The following is a 22,351-nucleotide window of genomic DNA, read 5'->3' as shown; positions in this document are numbered from 1 at the left end:
CGAAGACAGCGTGAACAAGTTATGCTAGTCGAGAATACGCGTCTGAGGCCTAGTAGCGGGAAACTGTGGTTCCTTGCGTTGGTAGGGCTGTGTGCATGTGTACATATATGTGCGTGTTCGTGTGTAGGTGATTATAAGAGCTAGTTACCCGTCAACATCGTACCGGAATAACAGCAGTATGAGTGTATACCACCGGAGGCGGAGACAAACCATGTCGACGGATGAGAAGCTTGCATTTGCTTCCCGTCGCCCATTATCGAATTCCCCTAGGTGAGTCATGGAAGCGACTGGCAACGCGTAAGGCTGCCATCTTATCCTATTGGTTCCGCCCTCTTCATATCTTACATACTTGGGAGATGGCGCGAGCAAAGGGCGTAGAGGAGCAGACTAGGCGACCATGCACGGCGCCGGGGTCTAGAGGGTATAAGTATTCGACAACGGGCAACAGCCACCTCTTTGGTCAATACTAATGAATGTTCGCTCTTCGCTCTTCGTCCTTCGTGCAACGCCTAGCTTCAGGATCGCTGTCGCTACTTGCCGTTCGGTGCGGCAGTAGGTGATTACTGCTGACAAGGTCGGCCTCCTCTTCCCCATCTTGGCGTTTCATGCCGGTCACTCTGCGCGGTTCGCACGAATTGTCTGCGTAGGGGCGACGAGAAACCACGCTAAGCTCTCTCCCTTTATGTATCGCATGCGCCTCTCCGCCAAATCCGCAAGGGCAGTTGTTTTCAGCGGATCCAAATTCGGCGTCTATATATTCAATGCGAGGGTAGAGCAACGCCAAGCCTCAAACATCGCGTTCTGGGGTTGTAGGATTGATACGTTCGGCAACGCGCTCGTGGAGCACTACCGGTCTCCGTACTCGCTAGGATATCGCAACCGGCAGCCCACGGAGGCTTTGTTGAGGTGTCACCAGGTGGCGAAAATGGCGACACGCAGATCTGCGCGGTTGAGCGCGGCGGCATCAACATCGGTATCGGTATCGGCGTCGTCACAGCCTGCATCCGCCTCTGCGCCCGATCCCGCACCGAGAGGACGGAAAAGGAAAGCGGCGTTAGATACATCACAGAAGGCTGTAGATGAGGAGGCTTTAGAAGAAGCCACGGCGGCGGTAGCGACTCCCCGGAAGCGCCGCGTTAAGAAGGCCACCACTCCTCCGCCTACAACGCCGGCAGCGAGTGGCGGCGAGCCCGTCACCGTTTACGAGACTCCGAAGCCGAAAGCGGCGGCTGTGAGACGGCTGGCCGACCCAAATGCCACGAATGCAACGCTGTTGTCTCCGGAGACATCTCGCGTCGTGACCAGGAATACCTCACCGTCCAAGACACCAGATAGCCAGATAACGACCGCCAATATTCTAGAGGAGGCATGCAAGCACCTAATCAGTGTCGACCCGCGGATGAAACCGCTGATCGAGAAGCATCACTGCCACATCTTCTCCCCCGCAGGGCTGAGCGAGAAGATTGACCCGTTCGAGGCCATCTGTAGCGGCATCATCTCGCAGCAAGTCACAGGAGCAGCCGCCAAGGCGATCAAGAAGCGGTTCGTAGACTTGTTTGAAAACGACGGCAAGTTCCCGCATCCGTCCCAGGTATCGACACGCCCCATCGATGAGCTCCGTACGGCGGGGCTCTCGCAGCGCAAGGCTGAATACGTGCAGGGGCTGGCGGAGAAGTTTGCCAGCGGCGAGCTGAGTGCACAATTGCTGGTGGACGCGCCGTACGAGGTCGTCCTGGAGAAGCTGATCGCGGTGCGCGGGCTTGGTCAGTGGTCCGTCGAGATGTTCGCGTGCTTCGGCCTGAAGAAGATGGACATCTTCTCCCTCGGCGACCTGGGCGTGCAGAGAGGGATGGCGGCGTTCGTCGGGCGCGACGTCGCCAAGTTGAAACGCAAGGGCGGCGGCAAGTGGAAATACATGTCAGAACAGGAGATGAAGCAGATCTCCGACAAGTTCGCTCCGTACCGGAGCGTCTTCATGTGGTACATGTGGAAAGTGGAAGAGACAGATATCAGCACACTAGAGTAGAGTCACGATCCCAGTAGGCCCGCCCGGCCGATCGCGATCTTGTCGACTACGTCAATGGCAATGGATGAGCCCGGCCTATCGCCTAACCCATAATGCACATCACCTTCCGTCTCCCAATCATTTCAACCACCTGCCTGCTCCACCCGAGGCCAGAAGGAGAGAAAGGCTTCTCGGGTAGCCTTTCGTGAGGATATACATAAACATCGATGGCTCCATACTTTTCATCGCTCCCGCACCTGGGACCCCGAAACCGAAAATTGCTATCTTTATTCCTAGGGGAGATCACCGGTATACATGTACTCCTAGATGTTCGACACTGGGTAGCAGAACCCCCCCTAGCAATGACGTCCACGGTAGTCGGGGGGATCACGGCGGCCATTCTTACAGGCCCGCTCTGCGGTTCTGATACGTAGGCAGGCGTGCGACGGATAGTCGTCGCCAGCCGGAGACACTGGATTTTAGCCGAGATGCCACGGCTGTGGCCCTCACGACTCGAGGAGTTGTGTGATATCTACGCAAGAGCCACGGAAGCCGCGAGAGACGGCAGGGGGAGGGAAGAGGGAGGGAGGCATGGATCTTACTCATACAGGCTGTTGACTTGTAGCACTATTCTGTAACCCTGGTGACGAGACACGCCAGGCTTCGGCTTCCTGTATGGGGAAAGCCATGTAGGTACAACGCTTCAGCCACCGGTCTTTTGGGAGCTTGAAGATTCTCTCGCGTCATCACCAAGGGACCGTCGTTGGATCTCACCACGTCCACACCGAAATTGCTAGTGTAGATCGCGGAGATCGGACTTGGGACGTTGGCTAATAGCACATCCGTGGTGCAGTTGGACGAACAACGACTAAGACGTGTGCGTGAAGAAGAGGTAGTAGTAGCGACAGCACTCCGTCAGTTATCGTAGAAGTCGGTATGTACCATAAGTGCGTATGTGTATGGTATGTGTAACCGGACAGTGCTCAATCGTGATTAGGTCTGTTGCATAATAAGGGGGACGCGTCCCCACAGCCGTCCGCTAGGGGTGGATATCTCGGATGTTGGCTCCAAATCACATATCCTCTTGTTGAATGTCTGACTCGTTCTGTCGTCCTAGTCCTAAGGCCCCGAAAAAAAAGGAAAAAAACAAGAGGAAGAGTAGGCGAGAATACGATGTGAGAAAGAGCGTTGAACGACGCCTGCTAAGAGGTTTGGTCCTCTAAATCCGTTCTAGTGTGCGAACCAAGCTTCTGACGCCCGCAACTCACTCCTTTTACCGATGGGTCCAAAGGTCGATGTGCAGCATACTATCTACGTAGTAGTGACTATACCAACGGAGTTACGGGACACACGCATACGTAGATTACCCGCCTGGAGAATTCTATCTCGTCGACAGGAAAGGGAGAGGGGGTGCGAGCGGGTCGGACCTAGATACTATAGGAGGGAGCATGTATGTATGCACACCCGGCCGCCCGGTGGTGCCGTGAGCTTTGCTCTTGTTAGTTCCCACAGTGGGGACTCTGATGTCTTATTAATCGAGATCCGCGCGCAACCGGGAGCTGGCTCGGGAACCAATCATTATATTCGGTACTGCTAGTCGGTGCACGCGTTTCTGATGCGTGGAGACTATCGACCTTAGAGAGGCAATAATGCAAGACTCTAGGATACCGTACATACATTCATCGTGCGTACGTACGCATACAGAGGTCGAGATACCCCCACATACGGATAATTCCAGCATCCATAGATCTATCTGATACGTAGCACGTACGTACGCACAATAAAGGTACCTACCTTCAATGGTTTATCGTGGCGAATGTACGTTACATCCGCAAGTTCGCAGGCAGGTAGGTAGGTAGGTAGGTATTTTCGACGCATAGGCAGGTAATACCTCCTCCACCCCATCTCCTATCGTTAGGGTGGGATCCTGCAACACGACGTTCCAAACTTCATGGGAGCCGGGCAGGAGACGGCCACGGCATCTGTAGATAGCTTACGTATTCTGCTCGTATCTACCGCCCCCGTACTCACATGTCGCAGGCGAGATTCTCGAATAGGGCAAGTAGGCTACCATCTCCCAGCTGGAGTACGTGCATGTGGCTAACCTGCCTCCTAGCGACCTCAGTACCCACCTGTACTCTACTCCTATGCGGCACGACGCTCTGGCAGAGGCCTCGCTGGCGAAAGTCCACAACTTCGGCCATCTCGGGGCCGAGATTCCATAGCTGACTCCGGGCTATCGGTCGATGGGTGGGTAAACCGATGGACTCGTCAAGTTTGCGTTCCCGCGCCTGCTGCGGCCGCCCAAGTCTGAGGCAGGGTGCTACGTGAAACAAAGATCGAAACACTTCTAGAATGGCGAAGAGGCGAAGGAGGGGGCAGGTAGGTATTTTTGGTGCGAGAGGATTAGAATGCTTATTAGTAGGTCGCCAATCTGTTCGCGGGAACGCGATCCTGCAAGTTGTTACGTTTTCGGGGAGCGGACGGAGCGGGCGGATGGGTGTTCCAAGCCATGCAACAATTCCCTTGCCTCTGCTGGGTCCGGTCTATCGAGAAATATGGTGCCAATCTTGCTGGTTGGATCGCTCGAGAGGGAAGACTGCGACACTGTGTTTCTGGAGCATATCCTCCTTACCCTTGCTCCCTTGGCTCGCGGAGCACGCTGATACGGTGCGGCGCGTCAGCAGGGTACATACGCATTGTACGTACGTACGTACCCAGGTGCATATAGCCTGCATATACGTTCCTATACTACTAGTGGTATAACTGCGTGGGATAGAGGTGTGTACAATGGAGGCCTCGTAAGCCGCCTCTCTTTCTTTGTTTTCGCAAAAAGAGGGGGAAAACCCGCGAGCTTCGTTGGCTGGTCTCCAATTGCGCAAAGGGGGCAAAATGCTGCTGATTGGCCTGGATAAGGCATGAGAACCGCCGCGCTGAGAATACGACGAAGGTGTGTGTGTGTGTGCGGTGGTGTGTATGGCCCAATATGTACTGATAATGTTCGTATTCATCCACAACGCTAATGAGGTAGAGGAGCGTGCCTTCGGTACCAACGTAGAGGTACCTAGGTAATATCGCATTACCTCGGTAAGTATACTATACTCATACACGTACATACCTGTCACCCTACTTAGACCTTGCTACATCCATCTGTTCATCCATTTATTCCACGCCAGCCATCTGCCATATCTGGACGGCGCGTCAGTGTGTAGATATTTATATGCGTGTGTGGGTGTGGTGTAGTGTGGTATTGTGTTGTGTTGTGTACTGGCGCATGGAGGTACACACCTATGTACCTGGTAGGCATGCTGTTGTCGTCAAGGAAGACGGGACATGCTTTATCACAAAGAAGGGGTGGGAGGTGTGGTATAAGTATTCGCCAGGGTGGGCGTAGCATATGTATTGAATGTACACACAAATACACTATCTAGGTGCCTGGGCAGGTAGGTTCGGATGCTGTGTCTATTCGTAGGCGACTCCACCTATGTAAAAATTCAGGTACCTGCGGTAATCTAGCGTGGTCCCATATCCCCCCCCCCCCTACATACTGCTGCTGCCGCGAAGCTCCGGTACCTGGCTATCGGGCATGTACCCATGTACATGGTATCCTCCGTGGGCCGCCGAAGATCAGGCAACCACACCCCAGTCCGCTTCCAGGTTTTGCCTTGACTTGCTTGAAATTGGTGCAGATCCGTGGCCTGTGCCACGGGTGTCGTCGCTAGACCTATTGGGTCCTGGTCGCTGTGGCTTCACGTAACCAGCCCATCTCCTGCCCGCACTGTACGGGTCAGCCCCTTAAAAAAAAGGGCCCACCTTGATCCCCCTTCCCTGCGTCTTCGCACACCCCTCCCCTAAAAAGCAGCCACCCCGTCCATCATCAGTCGAATTCCTAAACGTTTCGGCCTTTTCTTGTCCTGGCTTTCCCTGATTCTCCCTCTTCCATCTTCCTCCTTCTCGTTCGGATTCATTCGTTTGGCAATAATATTCCATCGTAGAAGAGGAAGGGCACTCGCTCAATCTACTTCCTCGTTCCTCTTTAATAGCCGTTTCTCATTTTCCACCCGCTCTCTTGTTTACCTACAATCCGCCACGCAACAGTTTCTCCTAGCAGCCATCAAAACAACATCATTAGGATAACAAGGCACCACTCGATTTTCGGATTCTAAACCGTGTCGACTCGTGCACGCATTTGGAGGAGGATCGGTTTTTGAGAAGGTGCCTGACAGAATATTGGGGTCACTGGGTGGTATATTGGATCTCGAACATCAACATCAACAGGTTAGTACACTTTTTCCTCATCTACCGCGCATCCAGTGTCAGGAATATCGAAGGCGTTCCATCCAGACGACCGTAGCCCATCAGCCATCGGGGAACATAAACTCGGCTTCCACTACGCTGTCGCGTTGAACTCCAATCGGGAAGCCTACCTGGGTTTACCGGCGTCGTTTCAACGAGTTGCTCAGAAGACATCGTGATCAGCGTGGGACACGACTACATTTCGAGAATCCACCAGAACAATGGCATTGGTCGGATACAGGGCGGCCATATAAGTATCCTGGACGGCCGAAAAGATTGGCGTGATCCTGCGTTGCGGTCGGCTGGCTATAGTTATGAAGACCTGTGTTTTGTTCCATGATGTGTCCAAGATCGTCAACTCTCACGACCTGGCCAGAGTCAATCGACAGCCAACCCGACTCGGCGGCCTCTTTTTGCCCGCAGCCTGGAGATCTTTATTGGTTGATGCACGTAGTTTTCGATACTTACCTTGATCGCTAACTGAATTCCAGGACAAGATGCTTAGCAAGCAACTATTTTCCGCCGTCGCGGCGCTTGGAATGGCGTCCGGTTAGTCCGAAACTGCTCAGAAACAACTCTCCTGTTCTAACCTTGAGCCACAGGCGTCATGGGCATAAGCTGTGACGACACGACAGCCACTATCCGATCTCAGGCCGATGCCACTCAACTCGCCAACTGTGAGACTGTTGATGGAAATGTGGTTATCGACAGGAGCGTAGTTGGACTTGTCGACCTTGGTGGAAGCCTCCGAGAGATTGGTGGTGATCTGAGAGCAGAAAACAACGGTCTGCTCGAAACCCTGCAAAGCAGTTCTCTGCGGACGATCGGGGGTGTTTTCGCGCTGCGAAATGTGACGAGATTGAACAGCCTATCTTTTCAACGTCTCAGCTCAGTCGGGAGCATCGACTGGGTCACGTTGAGCGCGCTGAACAGCATCAACTTTGGCACCCCCGGCATTACCAGGGCCCAGAGTGTTGTGATCGCTGATACTTTCCTGCAGACGATTGAGGGTATCAATGTTGAGACTGTTACCGACATCAATATCAACAACAACCGACGATTAGCAAGGTTCTCATCTAGCATCAAGTCCTTGTCCAACACTCTACAGGTGCAGGCCAATGCTGCCAACCTTACCTTCGAATTGCCCAACCTGACATGGATCGCTAACATGACGATTGCCAACGTCACGTCGTTCTCTGCTCCCTCTCTTCGCACTGTCAACGGCTCAATGCGTTTTGACTCTAACGGCTTCTCCACCTTCATCGCTCCGAACCTTACTGAGATCCAGGATGGCGATTTGTCTTTTGTTAGTAACGCGCAACTGACCAACGTTTCGCTCCCCAACCTGCGTCGCGTTGGTGGTGGTTTCACGATTGCCAACAACACGGCCCTCGAGAGACTCGACGGTTTCAGCGGCCTCCAAGAGATTGGCGGTGCCGTCAAGGTCCGAGGCTCTTTCACCAATGTCCAATTCCCCGTTCTGGAAGATGTCAAGGGTGCTTTCGAAGTCACCAGCACCGAGGATATTGAGAACGCTTGCTCCAACCTGAGTGGTTTGAGGGGCGGTGTGGTTCAAGGTTCCTTCAGCTGCACGGGCAACAACGCCAATGCCAACAACGACACCTCCGATGCTGATAGCAGCGGTTCCGGATCGAGCAACAACCCGGACAGCGCCGCCTCGCCTATCAGTGCCAGCACGCCCACACTCTTCGCGCTCACCGCTCTTGGTGCATTCTTCACTGTATTCTTGTAGGAGGCGGATTGTGGGACTGAAATGGGGTTGTGTTTGACGGCTTCTTTTCCAGTGTTATAAGAATCGTCGTCATTTCATAAGTTACACCTTGTGTCTAGGACTTCGTGTAGAGGATCGCTAGACTTAATACTGATGCAAAAGCTACTTGGGCAAAGTTGGGTTTGTCACGCAAATTCTTGAGGTTTCTGTGTCTGGTGTATCCCTTGGCCGGTCAGACTGTTCCTCCCCCCTGCTTCGATAGCTGGCTTCGTCGTTTGCGCTTAGCAAGTACTTTTAATTGTCAAGGTTGGGATGCTGTGGGATGGGAAGGGGTTGCATGCCGTTATTAGCGACGTAGTTGACGGCTTGATGCGATTAGACTTGGGCGAAGCATGGCGTGCGCCGGAATAGTAGGAATAATGAATAGGGTCTCCGTCTTTTCGAATATCTCGCCCAGGAGGTGCGTGCCGCAACATGTGAATCCCATTTAAGGAGATGCTATCCTAGGTGTTAAGGTGTATTCATTGCGCTGTTCCACGTTCTACGGCTATACGTTGAGCGCTATCGTTACAAAGAAAAAATGAACCTCAGTATCGCGATGTACGAGGTTCCTGCCATGCTTAGGTAGTTTTGAATACGTTGGTTTGTATTGCTATTCGCATTCCATTTCGGCTGTTCTACCTGACTCGGCTATAGTATATCGCGAGCGCACACGGGCCCATACTCAGCCACCCTCGACATTCCCATCTTGTCGCCCTTAGAAATAGGCACTGAGGCCGTATGAAATCAGACTATGAAAGGAGGGTGTTGATCATTCCGTTGCGGGTCACCGGAGGCGAGGGCTCCCTAACGATTCGCCCACCTCTCTCTTCCGACTTTCTCCAAGGCTAGGTAGGGCACTCCCTGGTTTGAAAACCCTCACGTCTTTCATTCGTAGATCCTCTGTTCAAACTTGTCGATGTCGTAGAACTGGGGCTCGATCGTGTTCCCAGCAAATATGCGGCCTTCGAGGGCGTTTACTGCCTGCGCGACGTGGACGACGCCGTTAGACCGCCCCGGCTCGCGAAGAACAGATAGTGGTATTGTGGCGAGCGCGTGGGAGAGGGAAGGGGGGATGGGGGGGGGTGAACTTACCCTTAGAGCAGACACCTGGTCGGTGAATTTGATGTACACACGGCGGCCCTCGACGTCGATGTACAGTCTCTCGACGCGGCCGTACTTGTCGCCGCACTCCTCGCCGATCTCCTGCCCCAGCCCGGACTCCATCTCGGCCTGGAGGTCCTCCATGCCTTCGAGCATGTTCCGCAGCACCACGACCTTGCTCATCAGCCCAAACTTGCTTTCGGACTGCGACCCGCTGCCCGTCTTCGAGACGATGATGCGGCCCCGTCCGCCGGGCTCGGCCCACCCGCCGCCTTCCGAGTCGGGCTTCTTCTTCCGCTTCTCGACTTGGACCCGCAGCGGCTGCACGATGCCGCTCGAGTCGACGCCCAGGCCCTGCCCTTTGGCCCACCCGTACTTAGCCATGAGCCGCGCCGCGAAGCCCTTCTGGCCCGGCCGGTTGGTGCGAGGCTCGGATGTTTCTTCGGAGTTAGGCTCGGGAGGAACGTATTCGTCTTCATCCTCGTCCATCGCGTCTATCGCGTCCGGTCCGGGGCGGTCAGGGGACACCTCCGGTTGTGTGTACCGTACTGGCGCACGAGATATAGTTGCAGACTCTGGCTCGGTAGGTGGCGGCGGCGGCGGCGTTGGTGAATGTAATGGGGGTGCATTGGCTTGAGAGAGGGCCAGTCGGCGGGCAAAAGCATCATCGCCCGTCTTGTCGTCTGGTATAGTAGCTCGTGGGGGGGATGGCGGCGGGGGTGCAAAGGAGTATGAGGCTGGGGGCGCAAATTGGTCTAGGAATAGTCAATGTGTTAGCAAGGTGTGACGGGGAGGCTATTTCAGGTTACTTGACTTACTCTGTATTGACCTGTTTTCTTCCTCTTCGCTGTCCCAACTTCCATGTCTTTCGGGTTGTCTGTGCCTGTACAAGAGATCCTTCCATTCGCGCACCTCCTGGATGCGCTCGTCGCTTCGTAAATACTCATCTACGTTTGTAGGCCTCGAAGGGTCATAAATCTCATCCCAGTCGGTCTCGAAAGGCGTATCCCCGGCCTTCTTCTTCTTCTTCCGCCCACCCCGTGCCCTCCTCTCGCTAGTCCCGTACATATACTCATCTTCCTCGGTGGGCACCCAATCGGCTAGCTTGGTCTTCGCCGGCGCCGGCGCCGCTGCGGCACCGCTTATATGTGCGACGATGGTCGGCGCGGGGGCTTTGGGAAAGTTGGGTTTGGGCTTCAGACTCTTCTGTTGGGGGCGACGGATCTGCGGGTGCGGCTGGAAGCGGAGAGCAGGGTCGACAGGTTTCTTGGAGGCTTCTTGCTCCTTTACAGCGTCGAGAGCCTCTTGGGATACCACAGGCGCACGAGATATAGACGCAGCGGCATCGCCCTCGGGCTCGAGGAGGTTGGCGTATAGGGACAGGCCGGGTCGCGGCGGCGGCTGTTGAGAAACCATGTCCGCGGGAGATCCAGCGAGCCTAGCGAAATATCCTTTGGACGGTATTTTCGAAGGAGACGCGACAGAGAGACATGGAATCTCCGGTAACTAGACGCAACCAATTGGCATGAAGCCGTCGATAATGTTGTGTTAATCGAGGTCGGGCGTGCCCCTCCAGCCTGATCAGCGAGTCGAAGCTATTGCGGTGGAATTCTTGGGTTCCGGACCCGACCAGCTCGAGGCAGGGGAGGTTCAGTTAGGCTGGTCCCCTTTTTTGGTGAATGCGAATGAGTACGTACACGTACATGCCTAGCACGCTAGCGTATTCGGCAGCGCACGTGTACCTGACGGAGCTGGCTGAAGCTTCGGCACGCTGATTGGCCAATGAGCCTCGGGAGCTGCCAGATGGCCGGGCAGGTATCTCGGGCGGGTCTGATGAGTACGCTCGCTTCCCTCCGTGCCGGTGTCCCTAGAGTAGCACCTCTAGGAGGACGAGGCGTCGACCACGGGATCACGGGATTAGCAGGAGTTTGGATTGATCCACCAGTCCATTCTAACAATAGGTACCTTGTAGGCGCCTATAGCAGGATGTCGGTAGGTAAGGTCGGTACCTGCCTAGGAACCGTCGTTATGCACGTGGAGTCGGATGCACAGTATGTATACGTAGTAGGAGAGGTACCTAACCTACCTAGGAGGTAGGTACCTGGTAGGTTAGGTGGTTGGGTTACCTGGGAGAGATCCGGGTCCGTGGTCTGGCCCGTTACCGCTGGCCAGGAGCAGGTACATGCTCTTGGTACTGTTCCAACGACGTGTGCCCGGAAATCTACGGAACAGCATCAAGTCTGCATTGACATTGTCAGGAGAACGCTGATCCCTTCACACGGGCTGCATGTCTCCTTGCTAGCCTGTTCCGTCACCAGCAGTTTTCCCGCATTCCCATCGCCGGCAAGCTTTTCCGGGTCGCGTGTTTTCTCGACTTATTCATTTTGTCTTTTTCTTCTGTTGTGAATCGTTCCTCCTTTCCCTCCGTTAGCGTTGTGTTGTTGTTCCTGTTTTTAAGACTAGATAGCCTGTCCCTGTTCCCGTCAGAAAAGAAAAAGTAGCGGGCGTCTACTCCGGCCTCGTCATGACTACCCTTCAGAACGCCATCAATGGCGCCGCCTCCGCCGTCGCCGTCATCGTCCCATCGAAGCCTACACCCCTATCCGTCACCTACCGAGACCTCGTCGCCGAATGTTTGTCTTTCCAGCGCAAGCTCGCAGCTATCGGAATCACGAACCGCTCTCCTGTCTCGATAGCTACAGTGAATTCGTACGAGTTCATCGTTTCCTTCCTGGCCGCCTCCTGGCAGCGTGGCATCGCCGCACCCCTAAACCCAGCCTACAAGCAGGAAGAGTTCGAGTTCTACATCGAAGACATCAAATCCGCAATTGTGTTGGTGCCGCAGGGGGCATACCAGGCCGATGCACCGTCGGTCAAGGCTGCGCGCAAGTTCAATGCTGCGATCGCCGAGTGTTACTGGGACGGTGCGAAGAAAGAAGTCGCCCTGGATGTGAAGGAGCTCGGCCAGCTCCAGGGGCGGAGCAAGGAGAATGTCCTCAAGCCGCAGCCAGACGACATCGCCCTGGTCTTACACACGAGGTACGTCCATGTACACGGAAACCCTTAACCTTTTTAGATGTCCCGGTCTGACTTACGATATAGCGGCACGACGTCGAGGCCTAAAGTCGTATGTTGCGGAACAATTACCGTCGTCCCAGTTGCTGTCGCCTAACTTCTTTTACGTAGGTTCCGTTGACACATCGCAACCTGACGCGGACCATGAGTAAGTCGGCGGCGAGTCCTTGACGGAAGTGATTCGGCAGCATGGCGCTGGCGCTGACATTACGCAGAAAATATCCAGTCGACGTATCAGCTTACCGCGCAGGATCGAACCATGCTGGTCATGCCTCTCTTCCACGTCCATGGCCTGCTCTGTGCCCTCCTCGCTCCCCTCTACTCCGGCGGCTCCATGGTTGTGCCGGCAAAGTTCTCGGCCTCGGACTTCTGGGCCGATTTCACCACCCACGGGGCCAATTGGTACACGGCTGTGCCGACCATACACCAAATCCTCCTCAAGAACCCCGCCCCGAGCCCTCTGCCCAACATTCGTTTCATCCGCTCTTGCTCCTCGCCGTTGTCTCCGACCGTATTCCACCAGCTGGAGGAGAAGTTCAAGGCGCCCGTGCTCGAGGCCTATGCCATGACCGAGGCCGCGCATCAGATGACATCCAACCCCCTACCACCGGGACAACGAAAGCCCGGCACCGTGGGGCTCGGCCAAGGCGTCGAAGTCAAGATTCTCAACGATGCCGGCGACGAGGTGCCTCAGGGTACCGAGGGTGAGATATGTATCTTGGGCGAAAATGTGACGAGCGGTTATCTGAACAACCCAACCGCCAACGCGTCGGCCTTCACCAAGGGAGGCTTCTTCCGCACCGGCGACCAGGGTAAGAAGGACGAAGATGGCTACATCATCATCACGGGCCGCATCAAGGAGCTCATCAACAAGGGTGGCGAGAAGATCAGTCCAATTGAGCTGGACAATGTCCTGACGAGGCACCCATCTGTTTCGGAGGCCGTCAGCTTTGCCATCCCCGACGACCTATATGGCCAGGATATCGGCGTCGCGATAGTGCTGAAGCCCGGAGCGAAGCTCGAGCAGGATGATTTGAGAAAGTGGGTCCTCGAGAAGCTGGTCAAATTCAAGGTGCCCAAGAAGGTGAGTCCTCCACGTTCCAAAGTTTTTTTCCCCTTATCGCAGAGGAGGCAATAAGGCTTACCTTAGCAGGTCTACTTCACCGAGGTTATGCCCAAAACCGCAACGGGAAAGATCCAGAGGCGCATCGTGGCGGAGGCAATGCAGAAGCAAGAATCGCCCAAGGCGAAGCTTTAAGAAGCGGTGACAAGCTGTGTCGCACAGCACTTTTGATTGGTTTCCGTCTCAGTACATAGATCAGCGTCGACGCGTGGAGTTGGCGGGGCGAGAGACAGAGGGCAGGCGTCCTAGACATATATAGAGAGTAGAGGAGTGAAGTGAAAAGGGGGTGTTCGTATATTACAATGTAAGACCAGACGGGCACAGAAAGAGGCGAGCAGTAGATGAGCCGGGGGATCCTGCAGAAGAAGTGAGACATGGTGAGCCGAGAGGCGGTAGTCACGAAGCTTCGACGCAGTAAGCCGATGCTCATACGTCGAAAGAAAAAAAAAAGAAAAAAAAAGAGAGGGCTGTGATGGAAACAAGGTGGCGTTTTTATATTAAATGTCTGGGTATCTCTGTGTCCGATGCCTCCCATCCCGTAGATCCGCAGGCCTGGAAAAGCAAGGCCAAAACCCAAGGGAATAAACCAAGGGAGAGGAAAACTAAAAGCCACGGATCGTTTGCGGACTTATGTACTACGCTGCCGCCCGCCAGACCGTACAACTGTCCAGCACCCGTTCATTCCCCGCTCCCGGCCCAACAGGAAAAGGGCAAGAAAAAAAAAAGCCGCTCTCGTTACAGTGCATATCCCGTCCCGTGTAAACGCCAACATCGCACTCGGCTCGTCGATAACAAATAAGACCCAAAATCCCAAGAAACCCCAAGACTGCGCCAAGGTAAATTTTGCGACAACTCAAATTGCTCTTGTTCGACGACTCGGAGCTTGGCGGCGTTTTTGCGTGGTTTCGAACCCCTCTCTTTTTGTCTTCCCTCTTCCTCCCTCCCTCTCTGTGCTCGCTGGTCCCCCCCCCTCCCCCCCCCTTCTTCCTCTCGTCTGTCACGTCGTCCGTTTCAACCAACGGGCAGCAGCAGCAGCAGCAGCGGCGGGGGCAGCGGGGGGCGACGGGGGAGGGGGCGAACAGCGCTACAAGCGCCCCCGCAGCGCCGGCAGTTGGGGGTATCGCTCTTCGTAGTGCTGCAGCTGCAGCTGCGGCTGCGGTCGCGGTTGCGGGGGCGGTGCAGGCTCTTCGGCGTCGGCCTCGACGATCTCGTCGTCGTCCTCCTCGTTCTCGTACAGCTTGCCGGGCGTCACCAGGCGGCGCGGGCCCTGCGCCTCGACGCGCTGCAGGCTCTGCGCCACGGCCTGCTCGAGCGACGCGTACGTGGCGACGGGCGCGCCGCCGCCGGGGTCGCGCGGCGGCTCCCACGCTGCTGCCGCCGCCGCCGCCTGTCCCGCGTCCGACGCTGCGCTCGAGACCGACGACCGCCGGGACCGCGCGCTCGCTGAGAAGACGGAGTCGCACACGCTGTCGTCGTCGCTGTCCTCTTCGTGCCGGCTGCGGCCGCTCGCGGGGTAATTGGCGGAGGGGGACGATGATGCGGGGTAGCCGCGGCGGTGCGGGCGCTGCTGGGCTGCCCACCGCGAGGACTCGTTTTGTATGTGGAGAGAGAGCATCGTGCGTTTGCTAGACGAGCTTGCAAGAGTACAGTTCGGTAGCAAGTGAGGCGAGGTCTTGTACGGTATGTATATGTGTGTGGGTGGGTAGGTAGGTATGTGGAAGGAGTTGTTGGTGATGTAAAGATGAAGAGGGGGGGCTGTCAATGGCAACAGGCTCGATGATCGGCAGCGTATATATAGGTAGGTAGGTAGGTAGATGGCTAGTGACGATAGTGCATGTATTCGCCGCAACGTAGATATATACCTCAATGGGTGCCGAGGCTCCCTAAGCGTTATTAATGTACCAAGTGCGTTCATCATGATGAACGTCTTGGAGAGCTCGAGGGTCCTCCTTACCGCCGAAGCTCGGCAACACGACATTCTCAGGCAAGTCAGGGACCGAGGTGGCTGAGCGATCAGGCGATGACGACAGAGCTGCAACGCCGACGATAACCTTTTAGCTAAGCCAACCGACGACTAGGTTAGCTTTGCAGGGCGCCTCTGAGGTACTTCCCAGGCGGCTCAGGTAGAGTTCCATGGCGCTGCCAGTGCAAGCTTTGCCGGTGGCTGTGGGGTGTAGGCGTATGTGTATGTATGCGGCACGCTCCCTGCCCGTAAGAGCGAGGGAGGGGACCTGGCTGAGCTTATGGCAATTCCGTCGCGGCTCGTGACTTGGAGATCATCCCACGATACGATAGATCGCTGTCTTGGCGCGCGCCGCTTCGGCGTCGAGCCAAGAGGCAGGGAAGACGAGAGAGGCAACGCAAAAGTACCCACCACCAGTGCCTTTTACTATTCTTTTTTAAATTACCATAAATCGAGAGCATCGGCGAACCGCAATTCCCAGTTGGCGCGATGATGCCAGGAAGCAGCGGCACTGGTTTTGAATACCTATATGTACCTGATCACGATTGCTGCAGAGCGATCACGACGGATATGTCTCGGGATCCAAAGTATTCCCGACCTGCCTTGTAATCGTAGTTCAGCGCGAACCGAGATACGGCAGGGGGTCGGGATCCGGCGGGAGCGTCGAGTCAACAAGTCACGGGTTCGCTCTCGCCCGTCTCCGGCGCACCTCGCCTCACGCTTGGCGTCCACTTGCTCGGGTGCGTCCATATTCATTCGACCGTGGGGTCGTGGGTAAGTGAGGTCGTTCGCGCGAACACATCTACCTGCCACCTACATGGCACCGTAGGTGCCTACACTGCCTGCTAGTCTACCTACCTACCACCTACCTACCTACCACACACCTACCTACCTCTCTGCTTCTTACCTACGTGCAGAACCCCCGGGTATACCGGGGAATACCTCTCTTAGGCAGGGATCGAGCCCTTCCGCCTAATGTGCCATCCGTGCGTCCGCAGCCATTGGAATGGTAATGCGGGGCACCGCCCATCCGGTTCACACCCATTCGAATTGATTTAGGTAGAGCGTCCGGTCCGTATGCTACTACCTCCTACTTCTGCCAGCACGTCACAAGTTCCCATCTCTGCTTTGCGATTGGGCGATAGCGGCGACGGGATTGGGGAGCAGCCGTGGGTTCCAGTGGCACGCAATAAGTGCAGCAAGTCGGCATTTCCCTGTAGACTCGGCCTATCGCGTTCCCTTCCTCAGTCAAGGACCTTGGCCGAGGTATGTTGGGAGGTAGGTAGGTAGGTGCCCAGGGTAGGCGGGTGCCTTAGGTTCGGTAAGGCAGGGAAGTAAATCTGTGTTGTTTATGAATGTATGGATCAAGGTATAGTCGTTAGACGCCGATTGGCCTGCCCGATTGACCTGCCCGATCGGCCTGCCTAACGAAGACTGCTAGCAACACGCAGGCCCAGGGGGTGGAAGCTTCGTTTATTTGTCAATATACTACACCTCCATATTGCCTCCAAGGCGGCGCCTAGTTCAAGTCGGGGATGACCTCGGCTGTATTACTTTCACCTCTATCAAGTACCTAGGCCAAGGGTTTATCACCCAAGTTACGCTGTGAGCGCGACAAGCCCACGGTTTCTGTTCATCACGACGAGTTAGCCATATTTATCCATGTAAAGAATTTTCGCGGGTCTGCTCATAGGAGCGTTCCAACTACTCGTCTAAACCAGGAGGTAAAGGTCCTGTTCATAGTAGTAGCGAGAGTAGTGGCGAGAGTAGTAGTAATACTAGGTTGAATCAATGCTACAGGCACTTATGAGTAAATTCATGCCCTCCCCGTCGCGCTAAGACCGGGAGTCGCTACAGGTTTATCAGATCATCTTATCAACAGCCAGGGTGATGGAAAAAATATTCAGATCCAGCTCATGGGGGCCGTACCCTAGAGCTAGAAGGGCCATAATTAAAAAATCACTTTCCCAGCAAGAGAAGGTCGAACAAGGGGGTTACGTAAAAGGCATGTGTTCGGGCCATTGAGACACGAGAGTAGAGTCTCATTCAGCAAATAGGCCGGTATGGCTCCGCTTGATCGTTATCAGATCCGTATCCCAAGTCGTATCAGATCCGAAGAAGGGGTTGCAACCGATGTCGGGAACGCAATACTCTTTCTCTGTGTGTCTTCACAGAAAGCCCCAGAGCACGTCCGGGGCGCGCCAAGGGATCTTGGCTATTGCCTGAATTTTTTTCCCCGGCCAGTCGGGTATGGGTGTCGTGCTCGTTGAAATATGTTGGGCCTCGCTGTTTTTTTCGCCCTCCCGTTTCTGTTCCTCCTGGTACCTAGGGAAGCCGGCTCTGGAAGACGAGACAGCACGCCTGGTTGGGCCATCCTCGTCAATATAGGAGGCATCGTTAACCATGGCAGGAGAAAAAGCTAGCCCGCCAGCCGAAAGTCAGGCTGATGGCCAGGCCGAAACTGCAACGACGAAGGAGAGAACCGTGAGTAGATTACCGCGCCCCTTTCTCGCGAGATCTATGTACCGCCGGGGAGCCATCTAACCAGCTATTCGCAGGCCTGGCAGAAAATACTGACATTCATCCAACTATTCGTCTGCACAGAGCCAACATGGCTAGACGTAGGTCTCATGGCGGTTGGTCTGGTCTGCGCAATTGCGGCCGGTATCCCCTATCCGCTCATGGGTATCCTCTTCGGCGAGCTCCTCGATAACCTCAACTCGGCGACGTGTAGCGTCGACGCCAATCTCGATGCTTCTGGGTATCAAGACACGATCAACGGCATTATAGTCCAGCTTGTGAGCATCGCTGCCGCCCAGTTCGTCCTCATTTACTGCCACTCCGTGTGCTGGAACATCCAGTCCCAGCGCCTGATGCACAGGCTCAGGGATCGGTATTTCAAGCATCTGCTCCGTCAGGAACCAAGTTTTTTCAATAACCGACATGCCGGCGAGGTGAGCGCCCGATTAGACGAGGAGTTTACTGCCATCCAGACGGGTACCAGCGAGAAGGTGGGACGAATGATCGGCCAGTTAAGCTTCTTCGTCACGGCCTACATTGTTTCTTTCATCAAGCAACCCGTCCTAGCGGGCATCCTCGTCTCGCTCGTCCCCGCTTTCCTCCTCATGACCGTGACCGGAAGCCATTTTTTCAAGAAGTTTGCCGGGAAGTCCGCCGAGTCATTCGCCTCCGGCAGCTCCATCGCGTCCGAGGCGCTTTCGCACATATCCGTCGTCCAAGCATTCGGCGCCGGTCCGAGGCTCGAGGCAAAGTTCGCGAGACACATCGCGCTCGCGCGCAAGTTCGGTATCAAGAAAGCCCTCGTGGCTGGCACTCAAGCTGGCCTGCTATACTTCATCGCTTATAGCTCGAATGCCCTGGCGTACTGGCAAGGAAGTCGCATGATTTCCGATGCACTTAATGGCAAGGGAAATACGACAGTTGGTCAGGTATATACCGTCGTGTTCCTGCTCGTTGATGGTACGTTTCTCGATTCGCTTTTCTCATCTATCATTCACCCCTGTTGCTGCGTGAAGGCCGTTGGGATGGTATGGGAAGCTTTCTAATCTCGTCCGTGTTATATAGCCTGCATCATCCTGGGTGGACTTGCTCCCCTTTTCCCAATTTTCGGAGCCGCCTCGGCCGCCTACGAGAGACTCCGAGGGGATATGGAGCACATATCATCTATCGACGGCATATCTGACTCTGGCCATAAACTTCCCTGGGATACCGCCGGTTCGATCGAATTACGCGATGTATCTTTCGCGTACCCGTCCCGACCCGAGAATCCAGCTTTGAAAAACGTGAACTTGATTTTCCCAGCAGGGAAGCACACTGCCATAGTCGGTCAGTCAGGAAGCGGAAAATCCACGATTGCAGCACTGCTCAACCGTCTTTACAACCCGAGCAGCGGTACGATATTGTTTGATGGTGTCGACATCGGGTCTCTCAATGTTCGTAATCTACGAGGATTTGTGAGCTTGGTCCAGCAGGAATCCGAGCTATTCGACCGCTCTATCTTGGAAAATATTGCGCTCGGCCTCGTGAACTCTCCGCGCCCTGAGCACGAGAGCCTTAAGTCCGCGATCCTAGGACCCGAGCTGCAGCGCTTCGTTGCTGAAAGCAACGGTGATGTTCTGAACGAGGCAGCGAGCAGAGGGGGTGCCATCGCGGAGATCGCGACCTTGGTGAAAAGGGCGGCCGGCTTGGCCGACCTCTCCTTTATTGACAGCCTTGAGCTAGGATACGGCACCCAAGTTGGCGGCAGCGGAAAGCTTGTGAGCGGTGGGCAGCGGCAGCGTATCGCCCTAGCAAGAGCGCTCATCCGTGACCCTAAGATATTGGTTCTTGATGAAGCGACAGCGGCGCTAGACTCGGCCACAGAGAAGAAAATCCAGGCCGCCATCGACCGTGTGGCTGTTGGCAGAACTGTCATTTCCATCGCGCACCGACTATCCACCATCAAGCGCGTCGACAACGTTATCGTCATGCGAGACGGTGAAGTGGTTGAAGAGGGCACTTATCAAGGACTCCTAGAGCAAGACGGGGCTTTCGCCCATCTAGCCGCCCTGCAAGGACTGAATAGCTCGACTGGAAAGACCTCGGAACTATCGTCCCTAAATAACGCGGATATGGAATCCCTAGATGATACGATAGGGAATCGAAAGTCGACCTCGTCGACTGCGACCAAAGAAGAGGTGACATCGGAGAAGCCCGACCACCCGGAAGTAAAAGACGTTGACGTCCCTGTGCAAGCTACACCCGATGGTATCGACGACTCTCTCCCCTCTAGCAAGGTCATTACTGGTATGGGCTGGTTGGTCAGGCCAGACTATGGCTGGTTGCTCCTCGCTGTGCCCACCGCCATCATAGTCGGCTGCACGTTCACGGCGATGGGCCTGATATTCGGCCATACCGTTAGTGCTCTCAGCTCCTGCGGCCCTACCGTGTCAAACATCTTGTACCTGGGCCAGTTCTTTGGTGGCCTAGTCTTCATGATGGCGGTAGTCGAATTTTTCGCCAACGTAGGCAGCTGGTCAGCATTCGGTCGAGTGTCGGAGAACCTGGTCTACCGAGTCCGTGTCCTAAGCTTTAGGACTTTGATGGAACAGAGCGTCGAATGGCATAACTCTGACAATAGGACACCGACCTCTCTACTAGGCGTGATCACAAAGGACGGTGCCTCGTTGGCGGCGTTTAGCGGAAGCATCATCGCCACCACCTTCTCGATTCTGGTCAACTTTTTCGTGGCCATCATCGTGTCTCATATCTTCGCATGGAAGATCGCGATCGTCTGTCTCGCCATGGTGCCCCTATTGCTCGGGGCGGGAATTCTCCAGATCCGCGCGACCTCCAAGTATCAGGAGAGGAATCACAAAGCATACGTCAATGCGATCGGGATTACCGTAGAGGCGGTCAACCAAATCAAGACTATAGCGAGCTTCTCGCTCGAGGATGAGATCGTCAGCAGGTACCGAAGAGCGTTGAAAGGCCCGCGGTCAGACATGATCAAGGAAAGCTTTCACACTTGCGTCTACCTGTCTATCTCCAATAGTACGGGCTTCTTCATATACGCGCTTTCGTATTGGTGGGGCTCGCAGCTCATCATACGAGGCGAGTACAACCAGACACAATTCTACGTCGTGCAGATCTCCATGCTAGTTAGCGCGGCACTCTGGGGTCAGATGTTTTCTCTCGCCCCTGAGTTCTCCCGCGCCAAGAGCGCAGCGTCGAGGACACTAAGCCTCATCAACCTCGGTAGCGACAAGAAGCTTATTAAACCGTCGCGAATTCTGGCGCTGAGCGACGGCGATTCGGAGAGGCGGGAGCAGAACCGCGACGTTGAAGCCGAAGGAGAGAGTCAGACGTTGAGGACGAGCCCGCCGTCGACCACAGGTATGAGCATCGGGTTCCGCGACGTCCACTTTGCCTACCCGACTAGGTCGGAGCAGCCGATTCTCAAGGGAATTTCCTTCACAATCCAGCCCGGCCAATTCGTCGGCCTTGTGGGGCCTTCGGGAGCCGGGAAGTCGACCATCATGGGCCTGATCCAGCGGATGTACGCGCCATCCGCGGGCACGATCGAGGTCAATGGCGCCGACATAAACCTGCGACAGGGCGCGGACTTCCGTGACAACATCGCCGTCGTACCGCAAGATAATGCACTCTTCAACGGCAGCATCAAGTTCAACGTGGGTCTCGGCGCCCGCCCGGGACACGAAGCGAGCGATGCTGAAATCGAGGAAGCGTGCCGCATGGCTAACATCCACGACACTATCGCCGCGCTGCCGCAGGGCTACGATACGGAGTGCGGAGCCAACGGGTCGCGGCTGTCGGGCGGCCAACGGCAACGCCTCGCCATCGCACGTGCGCTGGTGCGCAACCCAAGCCTGCTGCTCCTGGACGAGAGCACCAGCGCGCTGGATGCCGAGAGCGAGCGGGCGGTGCAAGTCGGGCTCGAGAAGATCGCACGACGGATGACGATCGTCGCGATAACGCACCGCCTGCACACGGTGCAGAAGGCCGACGTAATCCTAATGGTGGAGGACGGCAGGATCGTAGACAAGGGCAGCCATGGAGAGCTGATGGAGCGCAACGAGAGTTACCGGATCAACGCTTTACAGCAGATGTTGCAATAAGGTGCGAACCCTGCCAATCTTATGTTTCCCTCTTCGCTTTTGCGCTGCGGAGCTGTATATCTCGTGGGCGCGCGCGCGCGTATTGTGTCATGTATGTATGGGTGGGAGGTGGGCGAATCTCAGGATAAGGTAATAGAGAAAGGGGGACATGTTCGTCGAAGCGATTTCGGCTGCTGACCTAGGCAGGCATATATTATAGATAGTAGGTACTTACATTGCTTAACACCGTATAATTCCGAATACTAATCACCTAATTCCTTGCGTCCAGTCATTATTATTACGTACCCGCCAGGCGTAAAGCAGTTTTTGTAGGTACCTATCCATCAAGGTGGGTGGAAAGAGATACCACCTAAGCTGTAGCGTTCCCCTCACGTAG

At 55.3% G+C, this 22,351-nt stretch overlaps 6 protein-coding genes across 6 annotated transcripts; 4 read left to right on the top strand and 2 right to left on the bottom strand.

Moving 5' to 3' along the window:
• Positions 1–925: 925 nt before the first annotated feature.
• GGS23DRAFT_607727 (DNA glycosylase) lies at positions 926–2,026 on the top strand (the record flags this gene model as incomplete). The annotated part of the gene is made up of 1 exon (XM_051520097.1): positions 926–2,026. The coding sequence occupies one exon, from the start codon at positions 926–928 to the stop codon at positions 2,024–2,026; it is 1,101 nt and encodes a 366-aa protein (XP_051367840.1).
• Positions 2,027–6,798: 4,772 nt separating this feature from the next.
• Positions 6,799–8,054, top strand: GGS23DRAFT_607726 (uncharacterized protein; the record flags this gene model as incomplete). Its single annotated transcript, XM_051520096.1, has 2 exons — positions 6,799–6,850; positions 6,904–8,054. The coding sequence occupies 2 exons, from the start codon at positions 6,799–6,801 to the stop codon at positions 8,052–8,054; spliced, it is 1,203 nt and encodes a 400-aa protein (XP_051367839.1).
• A 680-nt stretch (positions 8,055–8,734) lies between these two features.
• Positions 8,735–10,775, bottom strand: GGS23DRAFT_336284 (uncharacterized protein). Its single transcript, XM_051512998.1, has 3 exons — positions 9,995–10,775; positions 9,168–9,931; positions 8,735–9,056 (listed from the first exon to the last, which is right to left on the bottom strand). Exons 1-3 carry the CDS (start codon positions 10,590–10,592, stop codon positions 8,961–8,963), a joined length of 1,458 nt encoding a protein of 485 aa, XP_051367838.1. The 5' UTR covers positions 10,593–10,775; the 3' UTR covers positions 8,735–8,960.
• A 925-nt stretch (positions 10,776–11,700) lies between these two features.
• Positions 11,701–13,509, top strand: GGS23DRAFT_600692 (acetyl-CoA synthetase-like protein; the record flags this gene model as incomplete). The annotated part of the gene is made up of 5 exons (XM_051519109.1): positions 11,701–12,215; positions 12,279–12,303; positions 12,363–12,399; positions 12,467–13,335; positions 13,405–13,509. The coding sequence occupies 5 exons, from the start codon at positions 11,701–11,703 to the stop codon at positions 13,507–13,509; spliced, it is 1,551 nt and encodes a 516-aa protein (XP_051367837.1).
• Positions 13,510–14,458: 949 nt separating this feature from the next.
• Positions 14,459–14,989, bottom strand: GGS23DRAFT_600691 (uncharacterized protein; the record flags this gene model as incomplete). Its single annotated transcript, XM_051519108.1, has 1 exon — positions 14,459–14,989. The coding sequence occupies one exon, from the start codon at positions 14,987–14,989 to the stop codon at positions 14,459–14,461; it is 531 nt and encodes a 176-aa protein (XP_051367836.1).
• Positions 14,990–17,184: 2,195 nt separating this feature from the next.
• Positions 17,185–22,098, top strand: GGS23DRAFT_336153 (leptomycin B resistance protein pmd1). Its single transcript, XM_051512997.1, has 3 exons — positions 17,185–17,821; positions 17,896–18,817; positions 18,923–22,098. The coding sequence occupies exons 1-3, from the start codon at positions 17,741–17,743 to the stop codon at positions 21,973–21,975; spliced, it is 4,056 nt and encodes a 1,351-aa protein (XP_051367835.1). The 5' UTR covers positions 17,185–17,740; the 3' UTR covers positions 21,976–22,098.
• Positions 22,099–22,351: the final 253 nt, after the last annotated feature.

The sequence above is a fragment of the Durotheca rogersii genome, assembly GCF_024521655.1.
Source record: "Durotheca rogersii strain YMJ 92031201 chromosome Unknown GGS23scaffold_36, whole genome shotgun sequence".
Lineage (NCBI taxonomy): Eukaryota > Fungi > Ascomycota > Sordariomycetes > Xylariales > Xylariaceae > Durotheca > Durotheca rogersii.
This window is presented reverse-complemented; position numbering and strand designations above follow the sequence as displayed.

What these genes read in the sequence shown, in the direction of transcription:
- GGS23DRAFT_336284 (XM_051512998.1), bottom strand. Translation starts at nt 10,592, where the DNA reads ATGGTTTCTCAACAGCCGCCGCCGCGACCCGGCCTGTCCCTATACGCC. An exon ending in AGAAAACAGGTCAATACAGA is followed by an intron (nt 9,932 to 9,994) that starts GTAAGTCAAGTA and finishes GACTATTCCTAG; the next exon opens with ACCAATTTGCGCCCCCAGCC. An exon ending in ACCAGGTGTCTGCTCTAAGG is followed by an intron (nt 9,057 to 9,167) that starts GTAAGTTCACCC and finishes CACGTCGCGCAG; the next exon opens with GCAGTAAACGCCCTCGAAGG.
- GGS23DRAFT_336153 (XM_051512997.1), top strand. Translation starts at nt 17,741, where the DNA reads ATGGCAGGAGAAAAAGCTAGCCCGCCAGCCGAAAGTCAGGCTGATGGC. An exon ending in CAACGACGAAGGAGAGAACC is followed by an intron (nt 17,822 to 17,895) that starts GTGAGTAGATTA and finishes AGCTATTCGCAG; the next exon opens with GCCTGGCAGAAAATACTGAC. An exon ending in CGTGTTCCTGCTCGTTGATG is followed by an intron (nt 18,818 to 18,922) that starts GTACGTTTCTCG and finishes CGTGTTATATAG; the next exon opens with CCTGCATCATCCTGGGTGGA.